At 42.9% G+C, this 14,744-nt stretch overlaps 1 protein-coding gene across 3 annotated transcripts in view; it reads right to left on the reverse strand.

The window, feature by feature from the left end:
- The window catches only part of ARHGAP25 (Rho GTPase activating protein 25), an 87,347-nt gene that overhangs the window by 37,379 nt on the left and 35,224 nt on the right, over positions 1-14,744 (reverse strand). For 2 of the 3 annotated variants that reach the window (XM_066378089.1, XM_066378088.1), the window contains exon 2: positions 10,605-10,804. The exons of the other annotated variant lie outside the window; for it this stretch is intronic. In XM_066378089.1, the coding sequence (XP_066234186.1) occupies positions 10,605-10,804 (200 nt within the window). The remainder of the gene's footprint in view (positions 1-10,604; positions 10,805-14,744) is intronic. 3 annotated transcript variants of the gene reach the window in all.

The following is a 14,744-nucleotide window of genomic DNA, read 5'->3' on the forward strand; positions in this document are numbered from 1 at the left end:
TTCTCCTCCCTTCTCCCTCCCCCTTCTTACTCTCCCCCTCCTGCAGCCATGTCTCTGTTGGAGCAAAGTTGGCCGCAGGTGCTGAGGTGGCTCTGTGGAGCCTCTGCCTCAGGCACTAAAAATATAGTAGATCAGTTGCAGCGTGGCCCCAGGTGGGCAGAGCATCAGACCCAGAAGGAGGTACTCAGCTGGGTCCTGGTTGGGGTGCATGCAGGAGTCTCCATCTCTATCGCCCCTCTTCTCACTTAAAAAAGAAAGAAAGCTGACTTTGAATGGGGCCCTGCAGCTATGCAGCCTCGGTCAGATTAAGTGGTAGCTATCTGAGAGCAAGCTAGGTGCTTTGAGAGAAGAGGACAAAGTCTTGACAGGAGAATGAGCTGAGGGGGTATCACCACCAACCCTTGCCTCCATGTGTATGCTCGACGCTTTACCATTCACAATACATTGCCACATGCCTATCTCATCACGTCCCCACAGCAGCTCCGTATCAAGAGCACGGCAAGATCTGCCACTTCTACTTTGCAGATGAGGAAACCAACACTTGACAGTCCTAGTGACTGCAAGAAGAAACATAGTTAATATGTTCCAGAGTTAGTTACTCATAATTTACACCTCGCTGGCTGTTGGAGGTGGTGTGTCGGATTCTGAGCTGAGCGGGCCCATGTGTCTTTATTCTAAACCAGCTGTGAGTGAGGAGGACTGGCAACCAAGGAGCTGGGGAGGCAAGAGTCTTAAGGCACTCTCAGATCAGCTCCGGAGCCTGAAAGAATAAAAGCTTCTTGAGTGTCTAGAAAGTAAAAATGTCTAAGACAGTGAGAAAGTAGAAGAAAAAGAAGAAAAGGAGAAGGAAAAAAAGGGAGAGGAGAAGGGAAATAAGGAAGGATGAGGAGGAAGAGAGGGAAAAGGAAGGAGAAGAAGAAAAGGGGGGAAAATGTCTTTAAAGGGGAATTCTGTATTTTTTTTTTACATTTCTCTTATTTTAGTACTTAAAAATAACCTCCACCTACATGATCCTAACCATCTTTTAATATCAATGGCCTCAGAAAAAATGACCCCGACTTTGTGCTGCTGGGCTAGTAATAGTAAGTCCATGGTATTCAGGGCATGCAGAAGTTTCTATATCTACAAGAAGGGGACAAAGTGTGAAAGCAAAGAGTATGGGTGCCATACTCATACTTTGCATGAGTATGGCACCCGAAAGAAAGGCCGTGTTATTTTTAGATAGTAGGGAGCACTGCCCAACAGGAAGAAAGAAAAAGGGGGTACCAGCCTCTCCCAAGTGCTTCTCTAAACTGTTATATGATACTCCAAACCATTTCATCCAAAAGTAGTGAAAATAAAATACCAAATATATAAATACCATTTATTGAGCAATTATTAGGTGACAGGCTCTGTGCTAAATGCCCTGAATATATTATCACATCTAATCTTCAGAAGAGAGAGATGAGGAAGTAAGGTTCTGAGAGGTTAGGTAGCCGATCCAAGATCACAAAACTAGGTGACAGGAAAGCTATAATTTAAACCTTGCTCAGTGGGATTCCGGAATTGCAAGTGAGGCTTTATATATACAGGTCCCACTTACTTGCCGGAAGAAGTAATGGTCAGCGTTAAACTAAATCACACCAAGGCCTACATGACAAATGGCACACCGTTTCCTCGTATTGAGCATGACAGCCTTGAATGGGAGAGAGGAAGAATAGGAACTCGTAAAAAAGATATTAGTGAGGGTGGGCTGGGGGTGAGGTGGGTAGGAACAGTGATAGAGAAGGAGGTTTTGTCCCAGAAAAGGAAGGGCCTGAGTTAAACACAGTCATTATTAAAAGTTAAATTATTTAAACTTACAATGAAATATTTAATATTAAAAATAAAGATACTAATGCTAAGAATTCATCACTTCCAAATTATTTACTACACTGCTCACAAAAATTAGGTGAATCTGGGAACGTGCAGATACTCCAGTACGTTCAGCCTTTTGTGTAGTGCATTTTCACCAATAAAGTAAAAGTTGGATTTGCATTGCATCTGCATAATGGAACAACTTTCTTTGACTTGTCGTTTGCTCTTCTGATGTTCTTGTTTAATATAAAAAAAAGCAAATGCTTCTTTTTTCTTATCGCTTCATATCATTTTGAAATATCCCCTAATTTTTGTGAGCAGTGTATATTTAACTGTGATTTTTGTTCATGCGATTAATCACATCTAATCTGAGTGGTAGAAATTCTATCTAACAGTGTGCTACGGCACATTTTTTCTCAACTCTGCATTCAGTGACATCACATTTGTACCTTGAATCAGCCATGGTGGGAGTCTTAACGGAGAAATTGGCAAATGCTACATCCAAATCAGCTCTCCCACCAGAACATTTACCAGCACACCACTGATAGACAATCATGTGGTTAAGTTCACAGAAAGCAGGAGGAGACCATTGGACAATTAGGCAGGATTATCTAACACCATCATTGTAGTAGAGACTTGAGGGCAAATTGCTAAGATTCTGTTTTAAACAACCTCCCTAACAAGGAACCTTTTGGACTGAGTTATTATATATAAAGCGAGGTCATAGAATTACAGAGCACTATGCTGTGAGAGCTAGACAGAGTTTTCTGAGAACTCAGAGAAAAAAAATGCACACTCTGCCTTCTATCAAGCCTAAAGGTTCCCAAAAGTGTATACACAAGAGCCCATCGTGAGCCTTTCATAATTTATGTAATCATTCTTCTTTGTTGGACATTAGGTCCAATGTCTCTCACTATAAATAGCACTGCATATATTCTTTTGGATAGGTTCTTGAAACCATAATGATTAGGTATGATATTTTATGGAAATCTGGCCAAATTGCTTTCTATAAAGGTTGCTCCAATTTACATACACATCATCAGTACATTCAAGGTTTTTTTTCATCTGATTGCTCTTAGATTTGGGGGGTGTCTTCTTTTTGGATATTTTAGGGATCTGTGTGTTCTTTTTTAAATTAACAATGAATTTATATTTGTGTCATAGGAAAATTAGAAAGTAAACAAAAAAGAGAAAATTAAAAGTTATGTTTAACTCCAAGTACTGAGAGATAACTACAATTAATACTTATGTGAATTTCTTTCCAAGCCTTTTTCCACAAATACACATTCATGATTTTTTGCCCTCAAGAATGAGGTTAGTAGGCCCTGGCCGGTTGGCTCAGCGGTAGAGCGTCGGCCTGGCGTGCAGGGGACCTGGGTTCGATTCCCGGCCAGGGCACATAGGAGAGGCGCCCATTTGCTTCTCCACACCCCCCCTCCTTCCTCTCTGTCTCTCTCTTCCCCTCCCGCAGCCAAGGCTCCATTGGAGCAAAGATGGCCCGGGCACTGGGGATGGCTCCTTGGCCTCTGCTCCAGGCGCTAGAGTGGCTCTGGTCGCGGCAGAGCAACGCCCCAGAGGGGCAGAGCGTCGCCCCTGGTGGGCATGCTGGGTGGATCCCTGTCGGGCGCATGTGGGAGTCTGTCTGACTGTCTCTCCCCGTTTCCAGCTTCAGAAAAATACAAAAAAAATAAAAGAAAGAAAGAAAAAAAAGAATGAGGTTAGTACACACACCATTCTTTGTTGTAAACTGCTTTAAAAAAAAACAGTTATATTAGGGATATCTCTTCCCATTTCAACAAGTATTGACTTAGGGCAGCAATAGCTGAATTGTGTTCTATTTGTGTTTATATACAAGTTCCCTGACATAATTTAGCCTCTACCCCTAGATATTATTTTCACATTACTATTATAAACAACATTGTGGTGAAAACCTGTACAGGTGAATTTAATTATCTACATCAATGTTAATCATCCACTTAGGTTAAGTTTCTAAACCTAGAAATGCAGGGTCAAAGTGTTTGCATTTTAAAAGCCATATTACCCTCCAGATATATTGTCTGGATTTTCATTTCCACCAGCTGTGCCTGAGAATTCCTGGTCCCTACTACATGGAAATGTCTAGGAAATCTTTGCCAATTAGACAAAAGGACAGTGGTATCTCATTAGCTTACATTGCACGTTTTTAATTATTACTGAGATTGAATTTGTTTTTATGTGCTTTTTTAATCTGTCTTTAATCCATCCAGAATCATGAATAGTGTGAAACATAGTGTAGAATTATGCCTTTACTTTTTCCTAAGAATTTAGCTCATGTCTGTAACTTTCATTTCATTTTAGATATCTGCAAAGTCTGTGAATCCCCAAACAAAGTCAAATGATAGCAATGTTAAGTGCTAAATAATAAAAGTATTCTATTTTGAATAGATTTTTCTTTATCTTAATGAAAGAATTATGGATATATGAAAAGTCTACAAGGATATCTTTTTAATTCTTGTTTGTAATAATAATAGAGAAACATCAGCCCAACTTCTTAACTAATTTCCGGTAAGAAATTAATTAAATGAATTCTAAAACGTCTGTACAATAGATTATTTTACAACTATTAGGAATTACATTGTAGAATATATCATTATAATGGACAATACTCGAGATATTAATTTTTAATTAAGAAATATTATACCAATTTTGCATTTAGAATAGACAAGTTTTCACATATATAGAAAAGAACTGATAGAAGTGAGAACTTGGCTGGCTACTTTTGCTTATGGGATAAATTTATTTCCTACTTTGTGCTGAAAAGCACATCTTACAAATTTCCTACCATGTACACATATATCTTTTATTATTTTTATCTTTTTAAACTTTTTTTTAATATTTTATTTATTGATTTTTAGAGAGAGGGGGGAGAGAGAGAGAGAGAGAGAGAGAGAGAAGGGGAGGAGCAGGAAGCATCAACTCCCATATGTGCCTTGACCAGGCAAGCCCAAGGATTCGAACCGGCGACCTCAGCGTTCTAGGTCGATGCTTTATCCCACTGCGCCACCACAGGTCAGGCTCTCTTTTATAATCAAAATACACACATCCACATAAAGTAAACTATTCTTTCTAAGAAATTCATTTTATTCCTAAAAATGTTTCTAAAAACTTTTTATATCTGAAATAAGTATTTGATTTTACCCAACACGTTTTTTTAGCCATCAATTTAGGGTTTATGTGTTTTTTTCTCATTTGACTTTTTGATCTCAACCTATTGATCCAATGTATTATATTATATTAAGAGATTTCAAAGAAAGAAAATTATAGGCCAATATCCCTGATGAATTTAGATGCAAAAATCCTCAACAAAATATTAGCAAACCAGATCCAGCAATATATGGAAAAAAATCATACACCATGATCAAGTGGGATTTATTCTTAGGAGACAAGGCTGGTACAATATTTGCAAATCAATCAATGTGATTCATCACATAAACAAAAGGAAGGAGAAAAACCACATGATAATTTCAATAGATGCAGATAAAGCATTTGATAAAATCCAGCACCCATTCATGATCAAAACTCTCAGCAAAATGGGAATACAGGGAACATACCTCAACATGATAAAGGCCATCTATGACAAACCCACAGCCAACATCATACTCAATGGGAAAAAATGAAAAGCAATCCCCTTAAGATCAGGAACAAGGCAGGGGTGCCCCCTTTCACCACTCTTGTTCAACATAGTTCTGGAAGTCCTAGCCACAGCAATCAGACAAGAAAAAGAAATAAAAGGCATTCAAATTGGAAAAGAAGAAGTAAAACTATCATTATTTGCAGATGATATGATATTGTATATAGAAAACCCTAAAGTCTCAGTCAAAAAACTACTGGACCTGATAAATGAATTCAGCAAGGTGGCAGGATATAAAATTAATACTCAGAAATCAGAGGCATTTTTATACACTAATAATGAACTGTCAGAAAGAGAAATTAAGGAAGCAATCCCCTTCCCCATTGCAACCAAAAAAGTAAAGTACCTAGGAATAAATATAACCAGGGAGATTAAAGACTTATGCTTGGAGCCCTGGCCGGTTGGCTCAGTGGTAGAGTGTCGGCCTGGCGTGCAGAAGTCCCGGGTTCGATTCCCGGCCAGGGCACACAGGAGAAGCGCCCATCTGCTTCTCCACCCCTCCCCCTCTCCTTCCTCTCTGTCTCTCTCTTCCCCTCCCGCAGCCAAGGCTCCATTGGAGAAAAGATGGCCCGGGCGCTGGGGATGGCTCCTCGGCCTCTGCCCCAGGCACTAGAGTGGCTCTGGTCGCAACAGAGCGACACCCTGGAGGGGCAGAGCATCGCCCCCTGGTGGGCAGAGCATCGCCCCCTGGTGGGCGTGCCGGGTGGATCCCGGTCGGGTGCATGCGGGAGTCTGTCTGACTGTCTCTCCCCGTTTCCGGCTTCAGAAAAATACAGGAAAAAAAGAAAGAAAGAAAAAAGACTTATGCTTGGAAAATTATAAAACATTGATAAAAGAAATCAGGGAAGATACAAACAAGTGGAAGCAAATACCGTGCTCATGGTTAGGAAGAATAAGCATCACTAAAATGTCTATATTACCCAAAGCAATTTATAAATTCAATGCAATACCGATTAAAATACCAATGACTTACTTCAAAGATATAGAACACATATTCCAAAAATTTATATGGAACCAAAAAAGAACACGAATAGCCTCAGCAATCTTGAAAAGGAAGAATAAAGTGGGAGGTATCACACTTCCGGATATCAAGTTATACTACAAGGCCGTTGTACTCAAAACAGCCTGGTACTGCATAAGAACAGGCATATAGTTCAATGGAACAGAACTGAGAACCCAGAAATAAACCCACACTTTTATGGACAACTGATATTTGACAAAGAAGGTAAGAGCATACATTGGAGTAAAGACAGCCTCTTCAACACATGGTATTGGGAAAATTGGAAAGCTACCTGCAAAAAAATGAAACTAGACCACCAACTTACACCACTCACAAAAAGAAACTCAAAATGGATAAAAGACTTAAATGTAGGCCATGAAACCATAAGCATCTTAGAAAAAAACATAGGCAGTAAGTTCTCTGACATCTCTTGCAGCAATATATTGCCGATTTATCTCCACAGGCAAGTGAAATAAAAGACAGGATAAACAAATGGGACTATATCAAACTAAAAAGCTTTTGCACAGCTAAAGACAATAAGAACAGAATAAAAAGACAAACTACACAATGGGAGAATATATTTGACAATACGTCTGATAAGGGGTTAATAACCAAAATTTATAAAGAACTTGTAAAACTTAATACCAGGAAGACAAACATTCCAATAAAAAAAATGGGCGAAAGAAATGAATAGACACTTCTCCAAAGAGGACATACAGATGGCCAATAGGCAGATGAAAAAATGCTCAACATCACTAATCATTAGAGAAATGCAAATTAAAACCACAATGAGATATGATCTTACACAAGTCAGAATGGCGCTCATCAACAAAACAACACAGAATAAGTGCTGGCGAGGATGTGGAGAAAAGGGAACCCTCCTGCACTGCTGGTGGGAATGCAGACTGGTGCAGCCACTGTGGAAAACAGTATGGAGATTCCTCAAAAAATTAAAAATCGAACTTCCTTTTGACCCAGCTATACCACTTTTAGGAATATACCCCAAGAACACCATAGAATTGTTTGAAAAGAAGAAATGCACCCCCATGTTTATGGCAGCATTGTTCACAATAGTGAAGATCTGGAAACAGCCCAAGTGTCTATCAGTGGACGAGCAGATTAAAAAGCTTTGTTACATATACACTGTGGAATACTACTCAGCCATAAGAAATGATGACATCAGATCATTTACAACAACATGGATGAACCTTGATAACATTATACTGAGCAAAATACATAAATCAGAAAAAACTAAGAACTATATGTTTCCATACATAGGTGGGACATAAAAATGAGACTCAGAGACATGGACAAGAGTGTGGGGGTTACAGGGTGGGGGGGAGGAGAGAGAGGAAGTTAGGGGAGGGGCACAAAGAAAACCAGTTAGAAGGTGATGGAAGACAATTGGATTTTGGGTGATGGGAATGCAGCATAGTCAAATGTCAAAATAACCTAAAGATGTTTTCTCTGAACATATGTGCCCTGATTTATCAATGTCACCCCATTAAAATTTATTTTTAAATAAATAAATAAATAAATAAATAAAGCTCTAAAAAAAAAGAGAGATTTCCTACAAAATAAACCATACTTGTCATCCTAGAAGCAGCTTTACCTAATTACCCCAGGCTAGTATAATCCTGAAAGGATTTTGGGTCCCCTTTTCCAGAAGTATGGGAGAGAAGCCAGAACCTTTAATAATTTATTTCACCTTTGACACCAGTTTCTACTTTTACAAAACAGTATTTGCTTACTTATGCTTTGTAGCTTTTGATCCTGTGACAAACGCAGGCCAGGTATGATTGTCTCATTTTACCAAAGGAAAAAAAAAGGGGGAGTTCAAAAAAAAATTAAATAATTACATGGTCAGATGGTGGTAGAGCCAGGAAAAGAACACAAGCTTAGAGATAACATACCTCTCACCCTCTCACACCTCACAGAAGTAAATTCCACTGAGCTGTCCTTTCCGCTGATTCTGTTAGGCCCACACACGTTGCCATCTCCCTTACTCTCAGGTGACGGGAAAACTTCCGGCATCAGCGATCAACGCACCAGTCGCCACCATCCACCATCTTAGCCTGTGTTACTTGGCTCTGATAAGTATTGGATTATTCATAAAGTGAAGGAAGCCTGGTCACCACGCACAGGAGGACAATGAGCAAGAACCCAGTCTGTGGTGGGTCTCTGGCCCTTCTGCATCCTCTGCTGGGACACTCACCACCTCAGTGGAAGGCCTTCTTAACTAGTGCTGCTAACGCACCACAGATCCTTTAGTCTGTCCTTAAAGAGAACTGTCCACTACCAAAATGCCTATCTCCTTTCTTTACATACCTTACCATATACCTCTAATATCCTTACCCTTCTTGGGATTTTTGTTCTGGTTCTAGAAGGTTCTAGAGCAGGGGTCTCAAACTCGCGGCCCGCGGGCTGCATGCGGCCCGCCAAACAATTTTGTGCGGCCCGTAGACTAATCCACGAAGTTCAAAATATTTTGGATAAAATTAAGTAAGCCTAGGGGCCTACTTGTATTTTTCATTTCTCTAGCATTCTAGCTAGATATTAGCTTAGTTAACAGCAGTTGTGATGCGAACTACAGTTTCTGGTCGTTTTGTGACACTGAGTAAACTGCATGTACGATTCTGCTTGTTGTACTGATTTTTTTTTTTTGTTTTCAACTGCAGTGAGAAAAGTGTTGCGTAACAGTTGCCTTTTGTAGACCTAGTGCGGCCCGCCGAATGGCTGTGATCTTGTTCTGCGGCCCACAAGCTGAGTTGAGTTTGAGACCCCTGTTCTAGAGTCTGTTTTCCCTAATGAGTTCTTTCTGGCCAAGCCCAGAGATGTGAGCTCTAGATAGGGTGATCAGTTGTCCTGGTTGCCCCAAGAGATGAAATTTATACCTGGGGTCCCAGGGTGGTTGTTAATAGCACCTCCTTTCTCACTCATGCACCATGATGGCCATGAGCAATCAGTAATGTGGGGAGAAAAGATCTAAGCCCAAGATTTAGGATCAAAGCCCTCTCTAACCCCTTTCACTTCATCTGGAAATTCTGTTTGGTATACTTTCAAAGTATATCAGGAATCTGATCATTTTCCCCTAGCCCACAGCTCCCACTGAGATTCTATACATTATAACCTCTCACCTTGTGCCTCCTCCTTCCAGCCCTGAATCAATTTTTGAACACTGTATCCAGAGCCATCTTTTTACAACATAAGTCAAAGAATGTCCCTTTCTCCCCATCTCCCTCAGTGTAAACACCCAAGTCTTTACTTGGGCATACGATGTGCCCCAACCCATCACCCCCTCCACCTCTCTGACTTCATCTGCTCTGATTCTCTGCGTCCTAGTAGCTCTGCAGGCCCCACACTGCCCTCCTCACTGTTCCTCACACGTCACACTCCACCTCTGCCTCAAGTGCTCTTTCCTCAGAGATCTGCCTACTTGCTTCTCCTTAGTCTTTGCTCAAATGTCACCCTCTTCATACGATCATTCTGACCAGCTTCTTAAAATTATAACGCCTCCTCCAAACGTTTGACCTCCCTTTAACCCATTCTATTTTTTCTTCATAGAACTCGTGATTTTCTAACAAAGTACAAAAATGTCACTTATTAACGTTTATTTTATGCCTTTCCCCTCATATTCTAAGTTCTACATATAGTAGCAGGGATTTTTATCTATAGTACTGACTGGTTTATTTAAGAACAGTATCAGGCACATAATAAATGCTCAATAAGTATCAACTGAACAAACAAAGAAATAAAAGCCCCCAAATCCATTTCCCTGAACCCAAATCCTCTCTGAGCCCTGGTACTCAGCATTACCATCAAGACCTCTTTGTCAGCCTTGACTCAGAGCTGAGTTTAGGAAGTTTCACAGTGCTCATCTTGGGGCTTCCTGGAGGAGGGTCACCCCATCATTTTTGCAACTTGGGTTGTGTATCTAGAAAATGGTGAAAAGCAGAGAGTACCTCCTCTCAAATAAATGTGTCCAGTCCCAGTAAGAAGGCCCCTGTGCATTTATAGTGATTTAGGTGGGCTGCACACCCGCCTCCGGGTGCCTGGAGAGAGAGCCCTGGGGATGGGGACAGACGGCCTGGCTGGTACCTGGGGCTTCGTGTCCTCTTCGTCCTTGTAGTAGTAGAGCTGCTGTGCTCTCAGCACGAAGTACCTCTGCTGCCAGTTTTTCACGATGGACCTCTGCTTCTTCAGCCAACCCATCTTGATAGGCCTTTCCAGAGGGTTAGGGGTGGATGCCAGGTGGAAGGACGCCATCGGCTCGCCGGTCATCACGCTCCTCGACCGAGCTATGGAGAGGAACAGACAGGCAGACTGACCGAGGGACACTCAGCAGCGGGCAGAGTGGGTGCAGAGGCGGAGAGGAGCCCTCGAGGGGGCCGAGAAGTGGGCGGGGCCCCAGCCAGGCCCAGCCGAAGGGTCCAGGCCGGGGGGTGGCAGAGAAAGCCCCGAGTGGCCCGGAGAGCTGCCCGCTCCCCAGGGTCCGGGCGGGACCGGGAGGAGGCGACAGCCAGCCCAGCACAGGCAGTCCGGCAGCCGAGGTCGGCCCCCTCATACTGCAAAGCGAAAGATTGGCTGGAGACTTCTAAGAGGAAGTGGCCACAGCATCTGACAAAAGGTGCTTCCTTTTTTCTGCGTGGGAGTCAGTATCTGACAAGCGAGGAGAAAATAATGCCTCGCTCGGAGGGTTCAAGGCGAGTCCCACGCAGCCGCACAGGCACCGGAAGCTGCCGGGCATTCTTCCCCGAGCGAGTGGAGCCGGGGCTTGCTCTGGCCTCCCTGGCGAATAGATCCTTCCCAGCCCACCCCCAGCCCCGGCCCCTGGGCGTGGACCTGGCATGCAGGAAACTGGCACCTCCTAAATTAACCTGCAGAGTGTCCCTGGGTGCCATTCTGCCCCCTACCCACTGAGAGGGCTTATAGTCCTTTCTGCTGGACCAGGGCCCCCTGCAGCCGCCCACTACCTGTTCAGTCAGGGTGTCCCTCCAGTGTGGCTGGCAGCACACAAGCGTTTGAAAGGAAAACGGATCTGCCAGCAGAACACAGAAGCAGAGTTTGAATCCAGACCCTTCAACCCACTGCATGGTGTTGTTGGCTTTTGTTAATACAAGAGCTCCACCTGTCATTGGATCAGAGCCAGGTGTCCACAGCCTGTCTCCACAGTCACTCCTCTTCAGAACAACCCTCAAAACAACCCTCTCCTTTTCTTTCCTCCACAGCCATGGATCACCCTGCCTGTGGTCCCATTTCGACATGTCCTCTGCGCCTCACCGTCCTTCCTTCCCAGACAGTTCAGCAGTGCCCTTGAAGCCACACTGGAGCTCCTTGTGTCCCCAACCTAGCACTGTGCTCCACGCTGGCCGGTCCGCAGCATCTGCACTCCTCTCCTCACCGGAGGAAGTCTCCATCTTATAAGGCCGTTATCAGTTTGTGTGGGTTCCCTGAGCACCCACAACTGAACCGGGCCAGCTCCACTCTCCTCACATTGCCTCTCACCTGCTTGGAGACCAGTTCTTCCTTTCTTGTCCCATTCATCCATTATGGAACTTCTCTGTGCCTCAGTTTCCTCGCTGGTTAAACTAGGATAATAACAGTCCCTACTCCACGGAATTGTTGCGGAGATTAAACAAGCTTACAAGTATAGACCACTTAGCACAGTACCTGGTCCAAGGTAGAGAATGTCACTCATTTTTATCAACAGATGACTTGACTGCCTACTATGAGGTGAAGATCAGGTTTGAGAGCTCCCTGAACTTGCCTTATTATTTTAAAATGTCGCTCCGTCATCAAGCTCTCTCTTCCTTCATCCCTATCTCTAATGCATTGAATTGACAACTTTTCTCATTGCTTCTGATTCTTTTCTTTCTGTCTCATTATAGGCCTGTGGTTTTCAACCTTTGTTTATGTTCATGGCTTACCTTCAAATGCCACGATTTTGTATGGCATTACAGAGTGCTTCTTCCAAGGGCACTAACTGTATCCAGAGTTAGCACCCTATTTACCCATGTCGTCTTTCAATCCTGTAGTGATATCTGATGAGGACTCTGACCTACGGCTCCCTTGACCTTCACAAGGGGTCTGTGTTCTTGTCACATACCTTTACTCCCCAGTGCCAGCTTGCAGTCATCCCTTACTTCCTACCAGGGACCAGAGAGGTCATTGTATGTTGTACACAAGGGACAAGACATACTTGATTCAACAGCCTCCTGTTGGACAGACATCATTATAAGAGTGCATATACTCCACTGTAGTAAAAAGTAGTTTGCCATTTTGGTGACTTTTTGGCAGCATGATTACAAAGGGTTTGCTTTACATGTGTGTGTCCTGAAACCCTAGTTAAAATTTTTGTCAGACCTTCTCCTTATTTAACTGCTAACTTCCAGATCGTCCATCTGTAACCCAGCAAACAGACATGGGGCTGATCACTCACTCTAAGGCCATGAAAATGATCTGAAGGAAACGAGGATTTCAGCAGGAATACAATGAGGAAAAGGGGATGTGAAGAACTGTATACAGCTATGTCTCTCTAGGTCAGAGACTGTAACTTGCCAAGACTCTCACACCAGTGCCAGAAAAAGGGCAGATAATAGGAAGAGATGAAAAGTGGAACACACACACACAAAGCAGAAGAGTGAGGCATTGTGGCAGATGCTGGGGGATTCCTCCCACCTTACTAGTCTCTGTGTGACCCAGCCCAGTGTGACTTCTATAACCATGAAGCTGAAGCAACATTCAGCTTAGGAGGGAAGACTTCCCTCCTAGCAAAGGCATAATGTAGAGTCTTCATTTGGCTTCTGGGTGGTCACATCACCATATGGACTCAGCACAGAAGAAGAAAACAGACAGGTGTTACCTGGTGATTAGGAGGACTCAGGCTTCATGGGCTATGTCCAGAGACCCACAGAAATCTATTATACCCACTTCAGGAAATAGGAGGAACTAAAAGTCTCCAACAGTATTGAAGAATAGGGATGGGGAGAGCAGGAGCCAAAAGGACACTATAGATTAAAGAGAATTAACTCAGCACAGAAGTACTGAGTTCCTGCGATATTATGCTATGGTTAGCACTGAGAAATGTTTTATGCTCTTTTGAGGCAAAAGCAAACACAAAAAAACAAAACCTCCTTCCAAAAACATCTGTGCATTGCAGAATGGCCTGGCAAACACAGGAGTAGGTATGGGATCGAATGTTCTTAGACTTAGCCACCTTGTCTGCCTGCATATTGTCAAGGCCTTGACCAACCACCTTTTATATTCCAGATATGATGCTGCTCACCCACAAACCCACCCAGTGTTTCTTGAGTGTCTGTGATGATTCTCAGTGTAGGTGGCATGATTGTGGTCACTGGGTCATATGTTACACGTTAGAGTATGGATGGCTCAGAACAACCTCCACACTGCTGAAATTAGACCAGAATACGGGGGAGATGACAGCTGGGGCTGCAATGAGCCAGTGACTAAGCAGGGGAACTTTCTGTCCTATGTCAGGGCCATCTCCCACCTCCGTGCTCAGCGTTGCTCATCATGAGATGATTGAATATCAAGGAAGGAAGCCTGCTGGACCTTGAGCTTGACTTAGTTTTGACTAACTTTCCTTATTAGTTCCTTTGAACAGTCTCTATTTGTGGGTGTGATTTGTTCCCGGATAAAGTAAACAAAGAAATCTGTTACTATTAATAGAGCTATTTCTCATAATGAAAATAATAACTATGATAAACTTCACTGTGATCCAGTCATTGCACGCTGAATGCACGTTCCGACCTCTTCAAGAAGGATTTTGGAACCAGGCTGTGGGCTAGAGAGGGGGCTGCAAGCAGACCAGTCAAGAGGTAGTTGTAAGCATTTACAGAACACTCTGAGGAAGGGGAAACAGGGGCCTCATAAAGTCACCCTTACTCTAGGAGGGAGAGGAAGAACAGCCCTTTACATTGTACTGTCCAATGCAGTAGTTGCTGTTGTGAGTGGCAATGTACATAAAAATGAATTAAAATAAATTAAATTCAGTTCCTCAGTTACAGCAGTCACATGTCAAGGTCTCAGTAGCCCCATGTGGCTCATGGCTAGAGTGGCAGACAACACAGATGAAGACATCACAGGAAGTTCTATTGCTCAGCACTTCCCAGAATCTGAATGCTATCATTACTAAACATGGGACAAAATAGACTGTAAGGTTGCAGTATTTCATCAAATAGAGAAATCGAGCTGGAGGGCTCAGAGAAAAAGTGGCTT

Source organism: Saccopteryx leptura, chromosome 3 (genome assembly GCF_036850995.1).
Source record: "Saccopteryx leptura isolate mSacLep1 chromosome 3, mSacLep1_pri_phased_curated, whole genome shotgun sequence".
NCBI classification, from domain to species: domain Eukaryota; kingdom Metazoa; phylum Chordata; class Mammalia; order Chiroptera; family Emballonuridae; genus Saccopteryx; species Saccopteryx leptura.